The sequence below is a fragment of the Peromyscus leucopus genome, chromosome 19 (genome assembly GCF_004664715.2).
Source record: "Peromyscus leucopus breed LL Stock chromosome 19, UCI_PerLeu_2.1, whole genome shotgun sequence".
In the NCBI taxonomy this organism is placed as follows: domain Eukaryota; kingdom Metazoa; phylum Chordata; class Mammalia; order Rodentia; family Cricetidae; genus Peromyscus; species Peromyscus leucopus.
The window spans coordinates 68,422,678-68,449,332 of NC_051079.1; the positions used below are offsets into that span (position 1 = coordinate 68,422,678).

General features: G+C 40.9%; 1 protein-coding gene across 10 annotated transcripts in view; it reads right to left on the reverse strand.

Annotated features, from left to right (window-relative positions):
- Atp9b (ATPase phospholipid transporting 9B (putative)) overlaps positions 1 to 26,655 on the reverse strand; it is a 255,789-nt gene that overhangs the window by 120,275 nt on the left and 108,859 nt on the right. For 9 of the 10 annotated variants that reach the window (XM_028872015.2, XM_028872021.2, XM_028872020.2 and 6 more), the window contains one exon: positions 19,780 to 19,856. The exons of the other annotated variant lie outside the window; for it this stretch is intronic. In XM_028872015.2, coding sequence (XP_028727848.1) covers positions 19,780 to 19,856 — 77 coding nt within the window. The remainder of the gene's footprint in view (positions 1 to 19,779; positions 19,857 to 26,655) is intronic. 10 annotated transcript variants of the gene reach the window in all.

The window sequence follows — 26,655 nt, forward strand, 5'->3', positions numbered from 1 at the left end:
TCTCTGCATGAAATGTCACTGGAATAGAACCTAGGAGTACACTCCCAGCTATTTCATTAAGTTTACTGGCAATTAGATATGTATCACCTATTTATAATAACACTAAAAATACATGGAGATATAAAATGCTGGCCAGTGTTTGAAGCACCTCAGAATTACTATCATCTTGAACAACTCTGTCCTGCCATTTTCCGTCCCACCCACACATCAGCTTAAGTAGCTATTAACTAGAAGTTAATAAGAGGTAAACATTTTAATTTTTAAGACAGCACAGCAGAATGGCAGTAACAGAATAGCAGAGAGAGAAAGAATGGAGGGAAGTTATCATAGCTAACACCCAACTCTAAACCTGTTCCTTAGCCTCCAAAATCCATGGACCTCATGTTTTGCATTTTTTTGTTTTGAAAGGAAAATAGAATTCAGAAGATATGCTGAAAAATTTAAATGATAAGGGTAAAATGGTTAAATAAACTTTTCATCTTCCTTAATCACCCTTTTATTATTAAAACTGTCTAAAGCTTTATTGCTAGTATCTTGGCAAATGTAACATTATTTTAAACCATCTAAAATTTTTGTGTTACTTTATGTCTTTACAGACATTTTATGAACCATTTCATACTTAATGGCTTGTAAGCAATCTCAAGAGTTGGGAATTGTGTGAAAAGTTGTTCAGATTGACAGATAAAGTGAAAAGGTCTGTATTAATTTCCAAATAAAGAAATGCATGGCGTGGTATCTCACGATGATTATACTCTAAAGTACCAATTAGAACGCATCAGAAACTAGAGCAAGTTGACACTCTACAATAAAGCAAATAATTTCCAGTTGGAGGGGCAGAAAATGTTAATATGCAATGTTCAAGACTACAAGAATCTTTGTAAAAGGAAGTAGCTAATAAGGTTTAATGATGCATGTCAGGAAGCCACAGTATGTAGGGAAACACAGCTGGCTTCATTTTGTAAACTATTTGATATACACATCTTTCTCGTTCACGATGATCAGCTGTGCCAGTGCCACAGGGGACAGTTTAGACTTCAAATCAGGATATCTTCTTGTTCTCTAAATTACACGGAAAATACATTAATATAATATGGCGCTATAGGCTAGTGCCCTGTCGAAAGCTTATCAGCTCAGGGAAGAGGATTAAAGAAGCCTCTGGAAAATGTGCACAAACTACCCTGCCGGCCTAAAGAGGCTGCTGAGCACCAGAACCATTTAAAACACATCATAGCACAGACAGAACCACCAGGATGCAGGGAATCCATCACTTTCATAAAACACTCACCATGTCTCACACCTTAGGTATTAAAATATAAACTGACCTAAAATGCTTCTGCTAGTTTGATCCCCTTTTCTCTTTTAGGGGTGCATCTGCAAGTGCACAAGGAACCTCCCCCCAAAAGGCAAGTGTCTTGTTCCCAGAATCTCAGTTATGAGGGACTGCAATGTGCAGGTGACAGCAATTAGCAGCAGATGACAGAAGCACTTTGAATTTGTACCAGATGGCAGCAAAGGGTCACTGGAAGCCAGCAACCCTTCCACAAGGAAACCCTTGTGTTAGGCAACCATCAAACTCAAAAGCTCTTAGAAACAAATTAATTATTCAACCACCAGAAGACAACTGCTAGGTCACAGCACCAATATCAAAATGCTGTTAAAGCACTTGGAGCGCACTTATTTGAAATGTAATTACACATATTAGCTGTTAAAAACAAGCATGCAACATAATGACGAAAAGGTTGCCCTAAACTAAAAGAGCTAAAATTCTAGTAATTAGTGAATTGTCTTATGGCAAGCTAGAGTCAACAGGTTCTAATTCTAGATGATGCTGCTCATGGCTGAACCCCAGGACAGCCCAGTTCTAAGGAGAGTCTCCTTAGAACAAAGGTAAGAACAGCAACAGACACCACTGCTCAGGATAAAGGACAGACCAGAGCAGACACTGCTCTTCAAGGTTTGAAAAATCTAGGAAATACTCTCAAATCTTAAAAGCCACTGGCAAAGGCTTCCTGCCCAGAAGGAAAACATGGTCTACTTTAAGTAGTTGGGAACACAAGAGAGGAGAGGCAGCAAGTAGGAAGCCCAAGGCTTCCTACAGGGAGCATGGTGGGCTAAGCCACGACTGGTGTTCATCTGTTTATGTTCTATGGAGAAAAAATGAAGGTAAAATTGCTTAAGTCAAACAAAAAGCAAATGGATAATCCAATTTCTCTGACAAGATTAACTTCACATAGATAACTAATAACTAATCCATAAGCTTAATTTTGAAGTTTGCATTGCTTAACAAACAATAAAACTAATTAATTTCCTTATCTTCTATGATCTCCACAAACTCACAACTTAGCAGCCCTTTCCAGGTTAGAACACTCCTTTGTACAGTCTGTTGTACAGTCTGTTATCTAGCCGTCCTGATTTCATCCCACCTTATTATTCCTGCTTGGCTCCTAAGCGGGGCAGAGGGTTTGAACCAAGAGCACAGTTCCTGGCAACTCTTTCTCCTCCTCCTTCAATTTCTTCTCCCCTGGTTGGTACGTACCTGCTGAAGCTGACCAATCAGGCCCAAATGTCCCAAGAGTGGACTAGCAGGATACCAAGCATTCAGACATATTCTAATGACAAAGGGGGAAAGTGGCCTCTCTACCCAGCAGGTAACGGGGCACTCTAAGAGCAGGCATGAGATCACTGTAACCAGCTACCTCCCTCCTTGTTTAGAACACGATCAGAGAGGGAGAGGGGTGACTATCTGAACGCTGTCAGGTCTGTAACTTACAGAAAAGCAATCCATCAAAGAGAAATTAGACATATACATACATACATGTATATATATATATATATACATGTAGCTCAGGCTGGCCTCAAACTCCATGTGTAGCTGAGGATGACCTTCTACCTCCTGAGGGCTAAGGTTACAGGAGCACACCACTATGCCTGGTTTTATGTCATGCTGGAGATCAAACCCTGGGCTTTGTGCATGCTGGGTAAGCAAGCTACTAACTGAGCCCAGAATTTTATTTTTATATAACAGCAAACTGAAAATAAAAAATTTAAAGATAATGAATAAAGCAGCATAAAAATTTCAAGTAGAAATAAATCAAAATAGGATGAAACTTTTAGAAAATTACAAAGAATATTGAAAGGGTTATACAATACTAATTGATTAAAGACTAAATTATAAAATCAATTCTCTTCAAAGCTCTATGGTGATGAAATGCAGTTATAACTGATCTGCTTACAGTCTCAAAATGCTTTAGCACAGACTACATTAACAGCCCAATATATGAGGAGGCCCTGAGTAACATGCATCGTCATGTTATGAAGATGACTCATGATGGATCTTACTAAGCAGAGACAGCAGCATTGCACAGTGCTGTCCGTCTCTAAGAAGCCTGGTCCCTGGTCACATTATACATAAAAACAATGCCAGGTGGTCAGAGAGCTTACTGAGCAGGTCGTTTAAGTAAGGGAGTGTCTTCAGGACCTGGGTCAGGAGACTCTTGCAGTCATAAAAGGAAAAGACTGATCCATTGATCATATTAGAATTAAGGCGGTGGCTCATCCCAATGAAAAGAAGGGTACAAACCCCACAGTAGTAGAATGGTGACCTAAAAGCCCACACAGTGCTTGCCTTCAGATGAACAGAGAAATCCTACACAACTGTAGAAGATGATTAAGACTCATAGCGAGATGGGCAAAGATGGTCTAGAGAACCCCTAAGCCAGGAAACTCACACACTAGGTGTATTCATGTCACTGACTTGCAATAATGTAAATACAACACACATATTACTGTACAAAAGAAGTCAAAAACAAAAGAATGCGCGTTTAACTCTGTCTTTAAAATCTTAAAAATAAGCCAAAATAATTAGTACTTTAGATAGAAGGATGGGAGTCACCTTGGGAAAAGATAACAGAATGATTCTCTATAGCCTTATATCTGATGGTTATTTTAAGTTCATTTAAAATATTTCTTGCAATCTGTGTTAAGTCAGCCAAAAATTAAAAATCAAACCAAGACATATTGCCTTTTCTTACTAGCAAAATTCAAGTGTCATTGAGAAGTTTTCTAGCATGGCTTATATGCATCGTTATAGTATAAGAGTGATGGTCATGTGATGTGTGGTGGAAGCTTAGAGGATACTAAATAAGGGCAAATCTGGATTTAATGTCCTAACAACTGCAAAGTAAAGAGTAGTTCTGAAACTAGAAAGTATAAAGCTGACAGAATAATTTATGAAATATAAGGTTATAATATCAGATACTTTCACAGAATCTGAATGCTTAATACATATAGCTCTATGTTGTCATCTGCAACAATAAACTGTACGCTGTCAGTTTATCACATTGCCCCAGCTGCAGACTATATAACGGTGGAGATGACAGTAAAAATTAGATGACTAAAAATATTTAGCTAAGAAAGAAGTTCAGTGATGCCACCACAGCTTCAAGATGGTGGGTAAATTAAAACTAAGAGATCAGGAGAGAAGCATTGGGAGAAGACAGGTTGAAGGAACCTAAATTTCTGTTAATAAGATGTTAATAAATTTATAAACTATGAATATTTTATTTTATGGAGCTTAAAAATATGGATCCTGGGGGCTAGAGAGATGGCTCAGTGGTCAAGGGCACTGGCCGTTCTTGCAGGGGACCTGAGTTTGATTCCCAGAACCCACATGGTATCAGGCCTCCGTGGGTATCAGGCACATAGCTGGTACACATGCATTCAGGGAAAACAGATAAAACATTAAAAAATACAGATCCTCTGGTGTTGTGCATATACTGCCTTTGGAGGCCAGAGGTCAACCTCATTTCCAGAGCAGTCTTCTATCTGGCTTTCTGAGTCAGGGTCCTGGGGTTTACCTGAGGGTTCCCAGATAGCTTGCCATTCGCTATCTCCCCAGTGCTGGGATCTTAACACATGCCAGCACATGCAGTTTTCCACATGACTTCTGGAGATAGAACTTTACCAACGGAGCTATCTTCCTAGTGCCCCACCATCCCCAAATACATACACTTAACTTCTGTGTTCTGAATGCCCATCCACAGCCCTGCAAGCCTTAACTGCTTTCCATAGAAAGAATCTTGAAAGAAGATAGAAAGTAAAGGGCCCTGGCTGAAAGGGCAGGAACACTTTCCATCACAGTGAACTCTACAAAGCATGCTGCTATGCCTAGACAAGGGGGAGATGTAGGTCATGTGACCCATTGCTGTCCAGGAAGTAGAAGTACTAAACAAGAGAGTAGAGCATAAGGAAAGGGTTTATCACTGGGGGGGGGGGGGGGGACACGACGGAGAAAGTCCTGGAATGGAGTAAGCATAAGGGAGAATGAGAGAGATAACACAGGTAGGTACTTCCCCAAATTCTAAGCAAACTCATTAAAATTAGCAATTTAATTAACTCAAATTCAGGCCTTTGTGGCTGCTTCTTTACCCTACATCTAAGTTCCAGGAGGTAGTGAGGGGAATCCTGTGGCATCTAATAAGGGGAAAGTCATCTTTGATGCCCACACCAATACATGTGACACCACTCTTGATATCATAGGCATGTGGCACAGCTTTATTATTTCCTCACAGCCACAGTGCCATCAATGCTGTGGGCTTTCCTCTCCAGTCTGCTCCCTCCTGGGGTGCAGAAGCATAAGGCACTCTTGCTTGCATGATTCTTAACAGCCTGTGGGGTCTTCCCTAGACTTAGGCAGTCAGCTAAGGTTGGCTGCAAGAATTGGGGCGCTCCCACACGAATGCCCATCACGAAGAAACTCAGGCAAACATTGCTACTATATAGTTTCCACACCTCAGCCCTAGGAGCCCAAGCAAGAGGAAAGGAGCCTACACCCATCCTCGGGACCTCTCTGACTAGTGCCCCACCCCCTTAAGGCAGGCCACGTGGGGACATTTGTGTTTCTATCTCCTACCACTTAATCCCTAAACTCTGCTGGAATTTCCCTTAAGAATTATCACTTGGATCCCAACAGTATCCAGTCCCTCAAAATCAAACTTCTCTGTGCTTACAATATTAGGAAGCAAGTGGAAATCAGTGTGGGTCACATGAGACTCTGCCTCAAAACACATGTGTATATACACACATACAAGTACACACACCTCAGCATTCAAGACAACTGTCCAGATCTTTAAAAAAAAAAAACAAAAAAAAACCCAACTATTTAGAAGCTCAAAAGCCGAGTACCAAACCCCGTGGTTTCTTTATACTAATGATTTAAATCCCAGGTTCCCTTGCAGCTTCGAACTATGACTCTAAGCATTTCTGACATGAGAGGCACTGCAGAATGCCTCACACTATAATCTCATTCACATGTCATGAGGGCTGAATAAAAGTCACCAGAGGCTGGGGGACTCTTGCTGAACAGCAGGGACAGCACTGTACTTCTTCTGGCGGAGTCAGTAGTCATGGTGACTCATCAGCCTAAAAGAGCCTCAGGCCTCATGTGGGAAGATGAGGACAGCACAAAGACCACTGACAGTTTAGACAGCCTGACCCAACTCAACAAGCAGAGCTCACCCGAACTCAGACCCACCAGGGCTGAGAAGGACACAGACGCAGGGCCAGCAAATCCCCACCTTCAAGAGTGACAGCAGTCAGGCCAAAGAGAATTGCAGTTTGCTTGGAAAATAACTTTGTAGCATAAAGAAAATGTCTAGTGCCATTTTTATATTCTCTGAACAGCTCACATTCCTTTAGGGAGGGATAGCTAACTACTCTTCATTCAGCTTTAAAATGAAACTGAAGGAGGGAGAGGATCCAAGTGGAACACTTGGGGAATATCACAAAACAAAACCACGATAGAATGTGAAGTTACAACCTAGCATAGAAATGAAATTATACAAATAGCATAAATAACAGATGATGAAAAATAATGTTCAAGAAGCATATTGTTTTGAATTAAGATAGGGTCAAACTATGCAGCCCTGGCTGGCCTCAAATGCATAGAGATCTGCCTGCCTCAGCTTCCAGAATGCTTCGATTGAAGGTGTAAACTACCATGCCTAGCTCACTTGTTTTTGTTTTTGTTTTTTGTTTTTTTTTTTTTAAGTAAGTAAGGTAATAAATCACCTCTAGAATTATTATGATTTGTTATCCAGGAATATTTATCAGAAGCACTTTGACTACCAATAAAGAGTGCAAGCAAGCCGGGAGGTGGTAGTGCACGCCTTTAATCCCAGTACTTGGAAGGCAGAGCCAAGCGGATCTCTGTGAGTTCGAGGCCAGCCTGGTCTACAGAGCCAGATCCAGGACAGGCACCAAAACTACACAGAGAATCCCTGTCTTGAAAAACAAGAGAGCGCAAGAAGGTGAGTCTAGCCTTCCTTCAGCACCATTCCTGCTGGCCCAGTGTTGGGGTCCAGCCCTGACCTATCCCCCAGCTATCAAAGGGTCCTTGAAGAGGGGAGTGAGGAATTGAGAAATGCTAGATAGGAAATATAGAATTACATGAAGAAAAAAGGAGACACAGGATAGCTTCAGGAGGGCCCTGAGTCAATACTCAGCAGCCTTGAGTTTATTTCTAATGGGCTTTTTATATACTAGAAAGGGGAGAGGCAAAAGACCTCCCTCTTTCGAGATCAAAGCACAACCAAATCAAAACACCTGGTAACCACACCCCACAGCAAAGCATCTTGTGATTAGGCCTTGAAGTATAAGATGCCTTTGCACCCTATTATGCAGCCTTGGAGAGCAATATAAACTTTGGCTCTTTGACCTTGAGTCAAACCACAAGTTGGAATCTTTGTGGGCTCCCACACATTCCCTGGTGGCGATTTCCCTGTCTGGGCTGTGTGCTCAGTCTGCTAGGAAGAGGTGGAGCACCCCATGATCTGCCTTCACCCAAACGAGAGGAAAATGCATCATCTGAGGCCAAGATTAAATTCAGAGTAGTCATTTTTCTTTATATTGTTTGGAATTAAAAACGTATTAAATTGATCCATTATGAAGATTCTATTCTCTACATTGTGTGATTCAGATCATGTCTATATCTTAAGGCTATGAAACAATTTTTGTAATTGTAATAACAAAACAAATTATTGACTTTAAGTTAAGAAAATTGTTGCTTGAATGACTAAATATTCAACCAAAACGAAACAAATCTCTCTCTAAATTGTGTCACATACAACTTGCTCATTTCCACAGGTTAATGAACTCTCTGGAGTCGTGCTATGTTGGTGCTTGTCTTTCATTTCTATTTTTTTAAGTCTTTATTTGGGGCTTAAGAAAAAGTTCCCGAAATGCACTTTAGCAGCTACGTGACTATGTGACACAGTTAGTGTGGGCCATCAACATTACCACAATGCAAAAAATATACTTCACATCAGCACTAATGGCAAAGTCAACAGAAATCTGGTTATGTGGCTTAAATGCTAAGTTTCAGTTCTAGGTCTATACCCTTAAGTCTGTCCATTAACACTAAGGTCACTTAAGTTAGAACATTAGTCTAAAAGAATGTGTATATTCGATGCCATCATAGTAAGTCACACCTCAAACAGACTAGTTTATTCTATTTATTATGTACAAAATACAGGGAAAGAGGCGGAAGACAAAAATCACTCTTTGGATTAGCCTCTCACCAAAGGTAGTGACACACCTGCTGAGTGAGAGTTAGGTGACACACTTGCCAGTAGTTCCATTCTCTGGTGACAACTTGGCTTGGTGATGGCAGTGGTGGGAGATGGAAACCCACACTGAGGGCGTTGAGTACTGAAATCCATGTACAGTTGTCTATGGGAAGATGGATGCTATCCTATGGTGTGTTAACTCACCCACCAGTGGAGCCGTCTGCCTATCTGTGCACAAATCACTCTTCATTCACCAAGCAACATGGCATGCTTAACACTAGAGGGGAATGTATGACCATGTGGCCTAAGAGCCTTTCCCATCAAAGACAAATACTATTACATACTTACCATTAGACTCTTTTAACTATACCTTTCATTGATTTATGCAACAAAACCATTATGCAATGGTTAATAAAGGAAAGAAAATAAGCAAGGGGAACTCAAATGGACAGAGATCTAGGCTAGTTACAGTAAAGGGCTGCATATGTAAGCACATTACACATATTAGCAGACAGTTTCCCAGTGTGAGGGAAGAAAATCACTATACAGAGAAAGGAAACTACCAACAAACCCTGTAGACCTGAGCTAGACTGGAAGTATGTCTGAATCTACTAGAATTAGTATACATAAACAACGAAATAGAATTAAATGCATGTATACACACCCATCCACTCACTTAACCATCCATTAACTCATCTATATATCCATCTACATATCCGACCCCTCCTTCTGTCTGTTACAAGAGCCTGACACAGCACACCTCAATAGCAATGGCCAGGTCCCACTCCCAGAACTTAACTTCTAAAAACCAAACAGAGCTAGGACAAGAAAGATATAAGATGAGCCAGATACATCTTTAGTGGAAGAACAAAACATATTCAGGATAGTTCTCTCATAGTAATAGGACACAAAACCTGCTTAAAAGGTTTCCACACGCCAAAGGAAGGAGAAAATGAGCAGCAATCCAATAAAGTAACAGATCATATAATTCCCCAAATAAGAGCAAACCACAATTCACACAGGAACACACAGGCAGAGCTTGGTACCCAGCAGCAAGTGCTCACTGTCTTTGTACCCCATTCCATTCTCTCTACTTCCAGAGTGCTTCTAGAAGCTTGAATGGTATTTCTAGTTTTATAAGATGTGGTCACTATATCTACAACTACTATAAACCATGTTTGTAAGAGTGATTTTTATTTCTTATTTTAGCTCTTTGTTCAGCTGTCCAGCATCTATCAGCTGTGTGAGAAGCATGGGATACAAGAATGTGCACAGCACAGCTCCTGCCTCCATGACATTGAAAACCTTATGGAAGGCAGGGGTAAGTAAATAAATAGTTGTCCTAGACTGACTCATCTTCAACCAGCATTTAACTGAGAAGCTAGCTTGTGCAGAGTGCCAGAAATGCCAGAATGAATGGATAATCCAAGCCAAGAAACTGTGGTAGAAGGCACGGAATAATCACAGGTCTACACAAGTGTGTAGCTAAATGGCCCTCAAGCTTAGACAGGCAAAGCAAGCCCTCCTAGAGAGGCAGTGAGAGTGAGGAGAGGAGGATGGATGGGAGAGGGAACAGACCTTATCACACCTGCACTTCTCTTAAGAGAGAATAGTACGCACTACTGTGAAAATATGTCAAAAATTCTCTGCACAATGAGCTGAAGGCTCCTGGACCTGTGGAAAAGCTATTTCCTCAGTGGCTTGGCAGGAACAGATACCCTATGGCCTGCCCAGAGCCTGGCTCTATGCCACAGAAGGAGTCTTTCCCCAATCCATAGAGTGAATGAGGGAGGCAACAGAAGGCAGGCAGAGAGGTACACATGCTCAACCGAACCCCACTCACTCCACCCAGTGGTCTTTGGCAGGGAACCATTGATAAACCAAGGGCCCTCCTTTTTAATAGACTGCTGGCTCAAAATCCTCTTCAGCTAAGTCTGCTTCTGAACCTACAGCATGTGTGTGACCTGTTGATTATGGGGGAGTCGGAGGTGGGGTGGGAGGAAGAACTTCCATTCACATAATAGTGGGTAAAAGGGGACAAGGGGAGGGTGGGCACAGAAAGCCATCCAGGTCAGCATCAGATGCTCACAGAAATCTTCTGGCCTGAGAAAAGGTGGCATCATGTAGTCCTCTGAGAACATGAGTGACAGAAAAGGCTCACCTCCACTCTTCCTCTTTAACAACATGGCACCTCCCCCATCCACTGCACTGCACTCCACAAACAGGTTTGAGAATTGTCCTGACTTACTCTCAGACCAGGCCATCAGAAATAGGTCAGAATGATCTGGGAGAGGAAAAACTTACTTTTGCCAGAAATATGAAAAATAAATCTATCACAAATCCCTAACAGTTTTTAGGGCCTCAGGGTAAGGAATCAGAGTCCAATAAATGAATATAATAATGAAATTGTCTACCTGCTTAAAGTAAAATTCTCTGCTATGAATTTAGGTTACAGATAATTTTGTACTTAGGCATAAGGAAACAATACCAAATATATTCTTACTTAACATAGACATACACACAGCAAGTGTTTCTTATTCAGAATGTTATGCAGAACTAGGTAGGCATTTAAAATAACATATTTCTTACGAAGGGCATTTCCTTTATAGTCAAATTCATATTTAAAGGAATTCAGAGACAACAACATTTGCACTTTAGATGTTTCTATGTGCTTGCAGAGCATGTCTTGGCTAGCATCAGGATTTCGTCTTTTCCTGTTTTCCTTAAGTTGTAAGTGTATGCTCACAATGCAGACAGAGCTGTGTGTGGCTTTGATGCCACATTGTGCCAGGCACAGTGCTGGCGACCTGGGTAACAGTGCAGCCCAAGCAGGTGTCCTGTGTCTTGTCTCTGTGCTACTAGAGGGCCTTATGGTTGGCTTGATCATGACTCATATTTTCCTGGTGAGGCTTGGAAACACTATGGTTTGTTAATGTTAATAACAGTTGTGAAGAAGCTATCCAAGTCTCTATCCATGAGGTTCTTCCCATACAGCTCTTGGTGAAGTAGAGCAGCACACATTAAATTGGAGACTATATTACTCAAGAAAGCAGCTATTAGAAAAACAAAGGGGTTCTATGATGGTATGCAACTACAAGAAAGACAAAAGCAAGCTATTCTAATGTAATATTTTATTGTAGATCAAGAGGAGTCTTAAAATATTAATAAATGGCCCTTTTTAAAATAAAAAGGCCATTTTCCAAAACTGCCTTGGCATTTCAACTGGGAATGTATACCGCAGCTGACTCTATTTTGTTCTATTGTCTGAAAATGCCTTTGCAACAATCCAGATAACGAGAGGCAGCTCCAATTCCCGTAATGGCACATGTCACCTGTCTCTCTGTCAATGGGACATCTGAAAGCATCTTTTTATTAGAAACACAAATCAATATGCCCGAGGGACTACAATAACTGCTTGAAGCAATTTGTATTATCATTTCATCCTTGATGCTCTTGCTCTGAGCAGCTTATTATTATGAACGGCATGAAAATGGCAACCTGTCACGATTGATTTCCTTAACCTTCTCTAAGAATTTTTCCCTCTTAAATGTAATCAAGTATCATCTTATTAAATACATCTAAGGCTAGGTTTTATAAAGTAGTCCATTACTCAAGCTGTAGTCCTTGTAATTTAAACTTTCACCAAATTTCATTGTAAAGTTGCTTAGTAATAAAAACTTTTTATTTGTTCAAAGGTTTATAACTTCCAAATATGAAAAGAGTCGATCTCCAGAGTGAGCTCTATGATTAGGAAGTTTTCCTCCATCAGGAAAAGTAGAACAATATCACTGTCTGGAGATCATGCTGTACTTTTAACTCCTGTAACTCCCTGAAATAAGTGTAGAGCTGTTTCCAAGGTATGGCATGAGAGTGCACAAAGAAATTTGAAGAAGAAATCACAAAGAATACATCAGTTATATTAGTCAGTCACTCTACTTACAGACACACTAACTGACAGGATCTTTCCAAAGTAGAGCTTACCTCTAATGTGCACCAGAACCCCAAAGGGGGCTGAAGCCCTTTGTTTCTGACTCAGGAAGTCTGACCCAAGAGTTTGCCTTGCCAGGTCCTCCATGGGGACAGGCACTCCCAACAGTGGGGCCGCACTTTACAGTCCAGGCAAGTTGAAGGATGACAGACATCCCATGCCACAGAAGGAGGGGTGTCAGGTCAGCAGCTAGGCATAGTTTATCTATATTTTAACACCAAGAAAATGCACAAAGGCTCAAATATTTGATATCCATAATCACTGAGAAGAGAAAGGAACTGGGGGTGTCTAGGCCCAAGCTTGTGTCTCACAGCAGTCAGATTATTCTCCCTACTTCTCACATGCGATACCAGGTTGTAGGACTGACTTAAAATATTTTTAAGCTACTAGAAAGAAAACAAAAAACAAACAAAACAAAACAAAACAAAAAAAGGTGACAAAACAAAGAGAAATTAGTCAAAGACAGTGGAGATACTATGCTAACTGAGGCAAACAGCAAGTTTAAGAATAGATTTCTGAAGCTATCAATGAAATTGGGTGAATATTCAATGTCCACCTGCTCAGCTCTGCAGATACACGAGACTAAGTGGGAAAGCTGACACTCTGACCTGAATCCAGGGAGAAAGCGGCTGCTGGGAGCTGTTGCCCTTCTAGGTAGAGAAGAAAGACCTCCTGGAACAGCCTCACCTAGCCTGGCAGATTAACACACCTTTGGGAATTGATAGTGGGAGGTCTGCATACAAGAAAGGTCTAAGGGAGGGCTGGAGACATGGCTCAGAGGTTAAGAGCACCAACTATTCTTCCAGAGGTTCTGAGTTCAATTCCCAGCACCCACATGGTGGCTCACAACCATCTGTGATGAGATCTGGTGCCCTCTTCTGTGTACATAATAAATAAATAAACCTTTAAAAAAAATCTTTAAAAAAAAAAAAAGGTCTAAGGGAAGTCACTAGGGATGACCTTTGAGGGTACTGGTGGGTATGTACTGGAGGGTGTGCATTATGTCTCTGCTAGAGCCACAGGTGTGCATTAAATCTCTGCTAGCACATGGAACACATTACAAACTCTCCTTTGTGACAAGGATTGTGAGTTAATTGTCAGTTTCACAGAATCTAGAACCACCTAAGAGATGGGCCTTTGAGCATGCCTGTGGGGTATTATCTTGACAGACTTGTGGCGGGAAGACCTGCACACTATGGGTGACACCATTCAATGGTGGGGCCCTGGGTTGTTTAAGCAAAGAAAGGGAGCTGAGAAGCAGCTCTCTCTGCATTTGACTGCGGAAGTAACGCAATTGGCCTCACGCTCTTGATATCAACCTTTCTCAGCCAGGATGAACTGTATACTCCAAACTGGGAGCCAAAATAAACCCTTTCTACAGTAGGTTGATTTTGTCAGGGTATTTTATCACAGCAACTGAAAATGAGCTAAGCATAAGTCACAGACAGAACCCTGATGAGAGCCACACCCACGGCAGAAGACAGTCAACAGACAGCATGTATCAACAGATGTGGGAGCACACGGAGGAGACAAACGTGGGGACCTCACCGGTCTGTCAACCAGTAGCACAGCTGGTAAACTCACACTGTGAAAGCCTCTAAGCCACTGAGCAGAGACGGAGCTGAAGGCTTCCTGGGATAATAAAACGGAAGAACTGCAAATTCATGCGATGCTAGTCCTATGCCCTTGTTTGCCAGCAACAATGGCTGGAAAACACATTTATTTTACGATGTGAAAAGGCAAGATGGCTCCTCAAAACATTCACAGGTTTGTAATCTGGACACCACTGTACCTCCACCCCACACTTCCTTTTCCTGGCTATACTCTGTCTCATTACCAAGTGCAGCCTTACTTCCCTTGGCGGACATGCCTGAAGATGACCATTTTCAGTGTTCCTTCCTCTTTTAGAGGACTTATATTCTCCAGCCACAAGAGGTTTCTGGTCCGCTGTCTGTATAGTTACCTATCACTTGCTGGTCCTCCTCTAGGGTTATAGTCCTCTCCTCTTGACACCTGTTCCTATCAATCTAGAGCCTTGGATAAACCCGATGCCCATCTGTTGGTGTCATGAGCTGAGGTTGTTATGCATGGGATGATAAAAGGCCTTTGTTTATCTCTACTCCATCACTGTCATGGAATTCTAAGAAGAGTTATGTCCTTAGATCTGCTCGACAGTGTCAAAGGTGAGTGGCTAGGCTTTAATCTAACCCGGCCCTTTTGGGGAAGTGTGGTAAGCCCCAACCAAGTTCCCTGTCAACTCTGCTACTGCACCAGCTGTTAGGATTCACTCGTATCATGTCAAGGTTGGTATTCCTGTACCACCTTCAATCTCAGAAGCCCAAAACAGTTCTATAAGTTGGCATGGTTTTCTCATGTGCACACCATGATGAAGGCAGGATGTCAACTAAACCAGAAGAGAGTGGCCAGGTAACACTATGCACTTTTCTTCTAAGTGCTCAACCTCACATGAACAGGGACCCGTGGATGCTTGCACAAGGTTTTTTTTTTTTTTTTTTCCGGGAGATTTGTCTTGTTGTTGTTGTTGTTGTTGTTGTTGGGACCTGTCGATGCTTGCACAAGGTTTGTTTTTTCGGGAGATGAGTCTTGCTGTTGTTGTTGTTGTTCTTCTTCTTTCTCCTCCTCCTCTTCTTCTTCCCCGCCGCCACTGCCATGAAACAGGGTTTCTCTGTGGAGTTTTGGTTCCTGTCCTGGATCTCGCTCTGTAGCCCAGGCTGGCCTCGAACTCATAGAGATCGGCCTGGCTCTGCCTCCCAAGTGCTGGGATTAAAGGCGTGCACCACCACCGCCCGGTGAGCATCCTCCTTCTTGATCAATGCCCTTTACCCTCGCTGAAAGCATTACCAGGACTATGATACTGAGTTTTCACACCAGGAAAAAAAAAAAAAAATCAATAAACTCTTTCTCTTATAGTTTAACTTTTCCCCTTAATTTCTTCTCCCTTGCTCACTCCCTCTCCTCTCTCTCTTTCTCTTCCTCTCTTCTTCAGCTTCTTGAATTCACATGACTTCTCCCTCGTCTGGGATCATGGTCATAGCATGTTAGCCTCCGTTCCCTTCACCCTGACCCAGGCCTGCAGCATGACAACCATACCCTGCTGTGCCCTTAGCTCCTCTAACCCTGAGGACCCACAGCTGAGTCCCTGCAACTACTGAAATGACTCAACTCAGACTTCTAAATATACTGACCTACTAACCCCTTCTTTTAGCTCAGTGAATCCTGCAGTCTTCACCAACACTTACTGCTATATCCTGCTGGATAAATGCCCTCTTTACCCAACTTTCTTTTTTCTTCATTATTTCCTCCTTCTGTTTAACTTTGGAAACAAACACTCTTTGGGATTCTATTTTTTTTCCCACCAGCCACAAGACTCCAAGAAAATGTCATCCATGAGAACACTGTAAGTGTACTAGTAAGTGCTCAATAGATATTTCCAACTCTCCCACCGGATCATAGGACAGGATTGTACTTTCCTGAGACCTTGAACTCAGATGAGACCATTTAATTGCTTTGGCCAATGAAATTAGTCCTATGCCGTTCATTGGTAAAAGCCGTTAAGAGTGAGTTTATGAGATGCCAGTCCTATCCTAGGGGTCATGGGGTTGGGCTGTCAAGGTAGGTTCCTGGGGTACCATGATGAGCAAGTCAGATGGAATTAGACACAAAATATGTGTGGGACTGCTACAGAGGCCACCATGGCTTTGTAGCCTATTATCTGGCATGGGTTAGCTCATTGTGACTGGAAACCACTTACTCACTTTTTCAGAATTATGTATCTTTTGAAGAACAGCTACTCTGCTAGCAATGAGTCCATAGCTAAATCTCAGCTATCACCCTGTTAATCAAGGTCCTATGCTTAGGATCACTGTCAGAAATCAGAGTTCAAGATACATTTGTTTGCTAGAAACCCAGTAAAACAGGAAACTGACCTGATTTCCCTGTGAAATGTTTACTTTTGTTGCACTAGTCTGCTCTGAAGGCTAAAAGCTCCAGAACACTGGATTCAGTTTTGGGAAGTTTCACACAAACACTTGCTTCTGCCTCCTGTTCTGTAATTACAGTCAATATCCCATGTTCTTTTTCATTTAACATATATCAAAGCAAGCAATTCCTGAAAAAATCCTAGCTGTTTTGTCCACTGAGCCTATCTGGAGTCCTTTCCCAAGTCTTACTCTTATAAAACTAGCACTGAGCACTTGGAAAGATTTCACTGCATAGGTAAACACATAGAATTTCTTTCTCTCTTGAATAAATGCACCATTTACAAAAATCTGTTTGGCCAACAAGCCTGAGAAACAAGTCCCTAAGGAACCTAACTGTCTACAGGCTCTGCTGCAGAAAGCAGGCCCTCCTGAGCACTCAGTGTCCCCAAGAGTCAGCTCCACTGGCACATGACCTTCAGGCAACCACTGTGTGGAGGTGTAAACTCAGATGGGAAGGAACAGGTGTCAGTGAAATACCAGAGGTAGAAGTGAGCACACAGAAGTGACAAACTCGGGGTAAGACTATAAAATCATTTACAAAATGATTTTAAGATTAGACTTCAGAAAATCTTACAATGTTAAGATGAATGATTTTAGAAAAAGATTCCGAGAACTATCCACAGTGTACTAAGTGCTCTGCAGACCTCAGCTGTCACTGCCACAACTGTGGCTAAAAGGGGAGTGGACTGAGAAGGCCCAGGGTGGGGCCAGCTGAAGAGCACTTTTACATCAGCCTGTAAGGGTTCTAATGTAACCCTGGAACACACCAGTCATATCCTAACACCAAGAAAACTAGGATATTTCAAACCCACAAAAGAAGGGGTGCTTCAGAGAAGGCTCACATTGCTGACTAAAAGCACTTGATGCTCTTATAGAGGAGTCCGGTTTGTTTCCCAGCATCCACATGGTGGCTGACAAGCTTCCCTAACTTGGCCAGGAGAGGGTATCAAATCCCCGGGACTAGACTTATAGCTGGTTATGGGAGCTGGGACCTGAACCAGGGACCTCTAGTAGTGCGGCCCTTGAGCCCTCTCTTTAGTCCCAGCTGCTTAGACTGTCTACATATGAATCAACAAGTCTTCTAAAATGGAAGTGACGATTGAGACTGAAAATATTTCATGTCAGAGAACATTAGGGAATGGAACACAGCTGAGTGTGGTGATGCACAGCTTTAAACCCAACACTCTAGAAGAGAGATCACCCCTGTGAGTTTAAAGCCAGCCTGGTCTACATAGCAAGTTCCAGGCAGGCCAAAGCTACACAGTGAGACCCTATCAATAACAATAACAACAACAGCAACACAGCAGCCACTGAGCACTTGTTAGATATTAAATTCTTTATTAAAAGCAACACTTGCAGGATCTGATTCTCAACCACATGTGGGCACTATCTCCAGTTTCCAAATATGAAAATTAAGAAGCATAATTAAACTGTTTTCTCAAAGCCTAGAACCTGGTCCATGGCAAAACCTATAATCTCCTTCAGCTGACAAAGCTCAAGCACCAGAGTCCCTAACTTATAAGTCCCACAACTTATCTGAACCACAATAAGCCACATGAAACATGTGCAGAGAATAAAGTGGATAAACTGTAGACAATAAAAAACAAGATGTAAGTCAGACTGAAGAAGAAGGTGGAATTTAAAAGTCTGATTAAAAGGTAACTTTTAAGATGTTAAACTTACTCCTTACAATTAAATTTATCCTCAATCACCATAAACACCAGAGTGAAAACACAGGAGAAAAAGCTCTTGAAGTTGCATGTGCATTAGAGTAGTCTTTCTGTTCTCTTGAGGAAACAATAATCTTACTTCTTTGAAAATGTAGAAATATGGGCATCATTCTATAACTAGCTTACTGAATTGAAATCCTGAGATCAATTTAACATAACTTTAGTTCTATTATTGAAGTAGTGACTAAGGGATATTTGACAGCCCAAATAGAGTTGCTAAATAAATCTAAAGAGAAGTTTTTCATCATCACAGTTAGAATTCATACTGAAACTCCAGTAGTATACACATACACATACAAGTGCATACACTTAATATCACTGAATTTTAATCTGGTGAAGCTAACACTGAACATTTGGCAAGATTCTATCACATATGCAAATTTTTATCATTCATAGCTCTGTTGGATTACTACTGTCTTCCTATCTATCTATCAATCTAATTATTAAACAGAGTCACACACAAACACACAAAGACTCCTAACTGATCAGGAGTGCTGGGGGAGATTCTCTAGCAGACCTCACTTCTCTCAACAAGCATGGGGGTTAATCCACTGCAGTGGGATGGGCCATGCGCTGGGGCTGATAAGGCTTTTCTGTTTTGATTTGGTTTTGAGACAGGCTCTTAGCTATGAAACCCACTATGAAGCCCAGGATGGCCTTGAACTTACGGTGGACTTAAAAGACATAAGGCACTACACTTGGCTTACTTTCCTATTTTTTGGAGGGCTATTTTAAAAACAGCTCTTAGCTGAAGACATGGATGATATCACACCAGACATGTACATATATTTCTAAGGGCATATTTCATTTCTAGTACTTAGTAGAAAACTTCCCAGCAAAATAAAAACAACATTCACTATTAGTAACCTGCAGAGTAAGGCAAGATCTGTGAGAACTGTTAGTTTTATTTAAATATGTGTTACATTTCAAGTAAATAAGCATAAACCAAACAGTAAGAGTTTCTCATTTAACTGTACTGTAGAACACAGAGTTCATTATGAACAATGAATCAGTCACACAGCAAATACTTAAAATTCACACTGACTTTGGGCATGATTTCACATATACACACATGTTGATTGCATAAGTGATAATTTTAGGAGTGTTACCAGGAGTTTTTAGGCTTTCAATATGCTTCTGAAATGAAAGAAACAACCCGGATATAACTACTATTATCAAGATAAATAATATAAAAGATTAATAGATTATTTTAAAAATAAACAATCAACATAAAGAACACAAACCACAAAATAAACTTAAGATGAGAAACCAAGAATTAACTGCCCAATATAAGGCACATAAAACTTGGATGAGGCAGACAATGCTTGATGAGAATGCATACAAACATAAGGACTCATTACAAGTTACCAGCAATTGAGTCTATTTTTCATATTACATATTATGCTACATAAATGAGCTATTCAGCACTACATAGACTTTCTTACTGATATGAAAAAGCAAGATCATGAAAGCAGTCACTCCTTAATCTAGCCTACCTTATTTTTTGGATTGGATGTGTTCATTACACTTCGAGTCTCTTTTCCAGTATAAATGACAACACCTATTACAGTACCTGCAAAAACACGAAAGTGGTCCTTATAGCAATACTTGAAAGCAGAGATAACACTTTCTAATTAATCGTCTTGATGGAAAATATATTATACTGTTTGAGCTTATACGCATTTACCCAGCAGTCTATTTGATTTGGTTAGTTCAAGAAAACTCAACCTTAACTTTTAAAAAGGACTTAGAAGTAAAATAATTTGTTGAACAATACGATTTGCTTACAGAACATTTAAAAACTGTACTAATGTTCGTTTTCCTGACAATGGGAGTGGCATGGCTTTTCCTTACTGTCCACCGAGACAGTACGAAGGTCAGGTTAAACTGGCATCGAAAGGCTATCTATCCCTATTCCTCACTGACAATACATGGTGGACCTCCAACAGGCCAGGCCAGGAGACCAGCTCCCCCGCCTGAGGGCATCGCTGGGCAGGCAGGGCGAGGCAGGGCCTCAGCAGCTGTTTCAGATGCTCGTCTTCAACAACATCCGAGGACCAGGACACTGCTCAGTGGGGCCCTGGCCTAGCATGTGCTGGGGCCGAGGGTCCACGCTTAGCACCCCAAAAATCAACTAGGCAAACAAACAAAAACTCACCAGAAATATAATTTTAAAATATTTTATTTCAGAAGCTACTCATTTCTTTAATGGATGTCTATAAGAGTTTGATCGTCTAAGTTTATAGGTAAAAAAGATGTACTTTTTAAACTTAAGAAAATGATAATCTGTATGTTAAAAGGCTGAAAGCATTCATATACAGACTGCAAAAACTAAAAACCATGGAATCTCTACATTACATCTATAGCACTTATAGTCCTAATTTTGTCTTTAAAATTCAAAATTCCTGATATTGAAAAATACAAAGTAGAAAGATATTATATTCATATGCATATAAATTACTGAAATTAACAATCCTACCAAAATTAACTCTTAAAAATGATATAAAAAACTGTTTTGCTGCAGAGGCAGAGGAAGAAAGCTTGTAAATGGAATACACAGCAAGAACCTCCCTCACCAAGAACACCACCACTCCCAATACCTACAACCCTAGATGTGGCATTAGCATGTGAAACTCAGCAAACTCAAAAGTCAGGACTCATGGGGTAAATATACACTACTATGGTTCCATCTGAGCACTGACAGCAGCATGTGCACATGAGGTCATTTCAGCTTCTGCTTCATTGAGCTAGGAAGGGCAGACCACCCAGGCCTCGGCAGCAGTACACAGCAGCACAGAGGCTGTCCAGTGTGTAGTCCTTGCTGAGCACCACAGTGAAGCCAAGTTCTGGGAAGGTGTGACTGGCTAACAAGGGGTGTGGAGCTCATGCAGCTGCACAAGGGTTGTCTCTGCATTATGATCCACTTACACTTCCTACACAAGATTTAGTGTATTACTATCAAACTCTTACACATAAAAGTTCATACCACAGAATTGTTTCAATATTAAAATAAGGTTAAATGTAAAATATAGACTGATCAATATGTTTCCTATCTGCCAATTTAACTTCTTCAAATATAAAATTGCCATTAATGTTGAATAATACAACCCCACAACAATGCAACTTAACATCTGCAGAACAAACAAATGTCAGAGAAGCCTTCAGAATGATCCATCAAGCTTAAAACCCCTGTCCTAAAAACCAAGGCAGATTCTAAACAATGCAGACTCTAGGCTGGTGTAATTTACAGTACTCAAATTAAACAAAGAAATGCAAGACTAACAAGAAACATGGCATACACACACAATTCCTGAAGTTAGAGTTGTGCAATCTATTAACATTTGCTACAGGCTCTCATTGTATTCTCTCATTTGATGGTTGCTGAAAATGACTACTCAGTGCAATTAGCTTAAGTGCATTGTTGTTCTGAGCCTCGTGCTTTTTAATTACTCAGAATTGCTTGAATGAGTCCAGTGCTATATAAGACTCTCTGATCTCTTGGACAAGAGTATGCATGTATAGAATGGGGTAGGCACAGACTTAGTATACCCTGGAGAAAGCAGCACAGGAAGGGAGAAGATGCCAGTCTCGACACTGAGCCATGACAAGACAAGACATGACCTACTCTTGCACTACGGCAGATAAACAGAAGACAGAAACAGGACAGATGCCAAATGTGTTTACATTTCAAAGGGAGGGGACATGTAAGTACAAGAATTTCAATATCTTAACCCATATTTTTTAGTGAAAAATCAAGCTACCCTTCTGGCTCCAAAGTGAGAAAGTTCAGTAAATTCTGAAGAATGCTTGCATGTTAAACACACAGCCACAAAGAAATTCCTAACAGGTAGGTACCAGGTAACAAAATCCCTAAGAGCAATGGGATACAATGTCTAGAAGTGAACCAAAATTTAGGTTCAGTTTGCAGCAAGACAATATTTTAAGGCTTATGAGTACTAGCCCTGAAAGTCAAGGATTATACCCCTCTGGTCAAAATTTACATCTTTGATTTGACTAAAGCCATCTAAAAAACATTGTAAAGATTCAGATGCTAACTGTCCTAAGCAAGGTTAGTAGAAGCATGACACACTGACTACTGACTAGAAACCCAGGCCCTACTGGCTGGCCTCTGTGGGGTGAGTCTGAAGATCCATTATACTTTCATTTGAGGAGGTCAGTTATGAATGCTTTGACTATACTATGGCCTCCCTGTTATCCATATATCTAAATTTCATAAAATGCCAGTTTCAAATTAATAGTTGAGTTATATTTTAAAGCAAATAACTTTTCTATGAAAACTAAAAATGCTAACAGCAACAACCTTAGGGGAAAAGGTATTCTTCATATAAATGTTTAACATGTATGACCGCTAAATGTAATCAGTCAAGTCAAACTGACTACTCTCCTTAATTTTAAATGACTGGACTCTTAAAAAATTTTCAGCTGCCACCTTTTAACCAGAGGTGACAACATGTGAACTTACTCATCAACTAATGTTTATAAACTGATAATCATTTTAGGTGATCTGGAGAAAATTACATATAGATGCAAAATAAGCTGAGACCTTTAAACAAACGGACTAGTGGCTTTAAGCTAATGGAAAGGGGGATACCTACACAAATAAAACAAGACAAAAACTCAGACAGAAAGTAAAAGAGTTAGCATGCATTCTGTGTATATACTAAAGATCCGTTAGTCAAAGTGTAGACCAAATATTGGTGATGCTTCTAGAACCTAAAAAAATAATATAAAGACAAGCCATTAGGACTATGGTCACCAGCCAGGACCTGACTACCAATCTTTGCAGATGCTCACTTATAAGGAAGCTTCACAACCAGATCCAAGAGGTAGAAAAATGGGTAGCACAAAGGATATAATCACATGTTATTCAAGCACCAGGTGCATATTGACTGGAGCAGACAACAGGCCGAGCCTTGAGAACTGCTATTTACACAGTAAAAATGTATTACCAGGAAAATAAATTAAAAGCCAAGTAAAAGAAAATATGCCTTCATTTTTTTTCCTTTTTTTAGTATTAGTAAACTATATCAAATGCCTCTAAATGTTTCCAAATGTTCACTCTCAGTTTATGCATTTTCCACAATACTTGCACCACTCCTGGAAGCCCTATCTGCATGTATGCTACACATGCTCTAGAGGCAGAGATCCGGGACAGTCCAATCTGTGCATATACATTCTCATACATTGCTTCAGAAAGGCTTGCTTTTATGTTTAGAGCAACTCCATGTAGGGACTTGACCTGCTTTTTCAAGCAGTGGTTCTCAACCTGTGGGTTGAGACTCCTTTTACAGGGGTCACCTAAGACCATCAGAAAACAGATATTTATATTCCAATTCAAAACAGTAGCAAAATTGCAGTTATGAAGTAGCAAAGAAATGGTTTTATGGTTGGGGGTCACTACAACATAAGGAACTGTATTAAAGGGTCACAGCATTAGGAAGGTTGAGAACCAATGATTTAAAGGAATAGTGTTCTCTGAGTCAATAGGGCAGCTGATACACAGGGCAGCCTGGAGTGGTCTCTTTGGTCACCTGACACCTTATTGCTCTCTGTAACTTGAATTGCTAGTCCCATACTGTTAAAACTCTATGATAGGGCAGAAGGTCAGAAATAACTTCATTCAAAGAGCTACTCTGGGCCTAGAAAGGCACAATGGCACAGTACTTGACTATTACATGCTAGGCCATGAGACATAAGAATGGCAGCACAGCTTTTAAAAAAAAGTGCCATGAAGTCTCCCAAACATGGCCGCCTAAACATGAGCTGAACAAGGGGAACACCAACAACAGACATGCTAGTGGGAAGGTTCTCAAGGCCTAAACCCTAGACGAAGAACTATAGGAAATTAGGAACACTGAGAGTAGAAGGAATAAGTCGGCCCCAGGAAACAGCACACCGATTAAGTTATCCAACACCAAATGCTCAGGTCTGAGAACATATACATACAACTACTAGTATATGGACCAAGCAGATTGTGTTTATAGTTACAAACACACACACATACACATAGTATATGCGCAACAACAAAGAAAAAGAGGATATGCACTTGAAAGGGGAAGAGGAATTCATGCAAAGGTTTAGAGGGGAGAAGGGGGAAGGGGAAGTGATATAATTATAATCTAATTTTTTTAAAGGTTTATTTATTTATTATGTATACAGTGTCATGCCTGCATGTATGCCTACAGGCCAGAAGAGGGCACCAGATCTCATTACAGATGGTTGTGAGCCACCATGTGGTTGCTGGGAATCGAACTCAGGACCTCTGGAAGAACAGCCAGTGCTCTTAACCTCTGAGCCATCTCTCCAGCTCCTATATAATCTAATTTTTAAAGGTGCTATCTTGAATTCAGCTAAAAAGAATTTTAAGCCTGTGATCAGTTACAGAGAGATAAGGACTCTCTGGTTACTTCTGGTAGTCTGAGACTTGCAACACTCCTAAAGACCTATGTTTTTAAATATAGGAGGAACTGTGTTAAAGCATAACAGCATTAGGAAGGCTGAGAACCACTGCTCTAGAACATCCTCTAAGAGCTCAACCACCCCATCCAACCCAGTACTACAAGGGACAGCAAATATGAGAGGCTGAGAGGTGACAGACATTATGATGCCTCTATTAGTATCTCTGCTGCAAAAGTATTCATGTAGCACTACTGCATGCCAAGGTCATTTTGAAAATGAAAGTCAAACAGAAAAACTATGTCCAGGAAATTCTACAGGACATCTCAGAAGCCTTAAGCTCAAGTTGCTTCTGTCTCCCAGGAGAAAGGCCACAAATCAATAGTACTAAGATTTGATGTCAACAGTCTAATACATATTTAAAACAGAAACAAAGAACAAAACATGAAGTATTTAAAAAGAGAATCTTTTAATCCCTTAATGAGTCTTAACTTAACACTATAAATAGAATGATTAATGACAGAAAATTTTAAATTCTGTCCAAAGAGGTGCTTCTATGGCCCATACTGCAGACGCTCTATTATAAATTGATGGGAAGCTCAGAGATCACAAGTGCCCTCCAACCCTGGGTGGATGCCATACAGCTCTGGCCTGTGCACACAGGGGCATTTGAGGGGAACAACCAATAGTGGCATCACCTCACTGAACCGGAACAGGGCTCGTCAGTCTGTAGGGTCAGGAAAGTCTGAGGGGCGGGGAGGGCTTCCAGAGATGCCATGAGCCCCTTTCTACGGTGAATTCAAAGACCCTGAACCTGTGCTCTCTCTCCAGAGCTGAGCACCTGGCATTCCCACCTCTGAGGTATCTTCATGGAGAAACATCTTTACTTCTCTATCTACAATTTTACAAATATATGTGGGTATCAAAACATCAAACACCCCATCTACAAGTGAACACTTTCAAGATTCTCACAATTTGCCTCCATGTTTGTTTTATCATATGAAATATGATAAAATTTTCATATTTTATCTCTAAAGAGTGAGTATCTGTAGTTCTCTAGGGCTGTGTGGTATAAACAGCACCCATTTAAACAAAGGATCACAGAACTTCCTTCCTGCCTGATACTCCCCTTCCCCAACACATTCACACATCTGGGGCCAGGCACACTGTTACCTCAGAATTTCTTCAGGGCACTGTGTCCTCTAAGTACTAGGCCTTCTCCCAGCTGTCTTTGGACAGGAATACTCCCACAACTGTCCTGTCATCCACTACACCTGGTCCCACCTGTCTATGTATTTCTTTAATCCTTTTTAAACATCTCTTTTGCAGAGAGGTCTTCTGTATTTCATGTCTCTAAGGTTCTTGGCTGACATACTTTCTTAGGACATGGTACTTTTTGTGGTACTTAGTATAGCTAAAATGATCTGAACCATTTTCTTAAAGCTTTTCCTACCCACCAAAGCTGCCTATTGACATGTTCCATTACCACTTCATTCTAGCAGTATGACGGGAGAACTGACATCCTATTCAAAACTGCTGAGTGCTCTTTAAGTGTCCCTAGGTTCCTATCTCCTCCAGCATCCTTTACCCTGTGCTTTCTGACACTGAGCTTCATGCCTGGTACCCTCCTTAAGATCAATTAACTTCTTCTAATACCATCACTGATGTCAACCTACTTCTGACGAGGTGGTCAAACCTTGCATTTCCAATATACCTCATAGAAATTACTTGTAAAACTGTCATCTTAAGTAACCTCCTCTTTAACCACTAGGAGTATTCCACTGTCTTCCAATTTCTCTCCAACAACATTCAGATCTTCCCTGATTCCAAAGCCCTGGCTAGTGCTATCTCTTCTGGCCTGTATGACTTCATCTAATCCGGTACTCTCCTACATTACCTCAGCCAGTCTTTTCTAGGTTTTGTCAGCTAGACAAAAAGTGGGTAAGAACCATCAA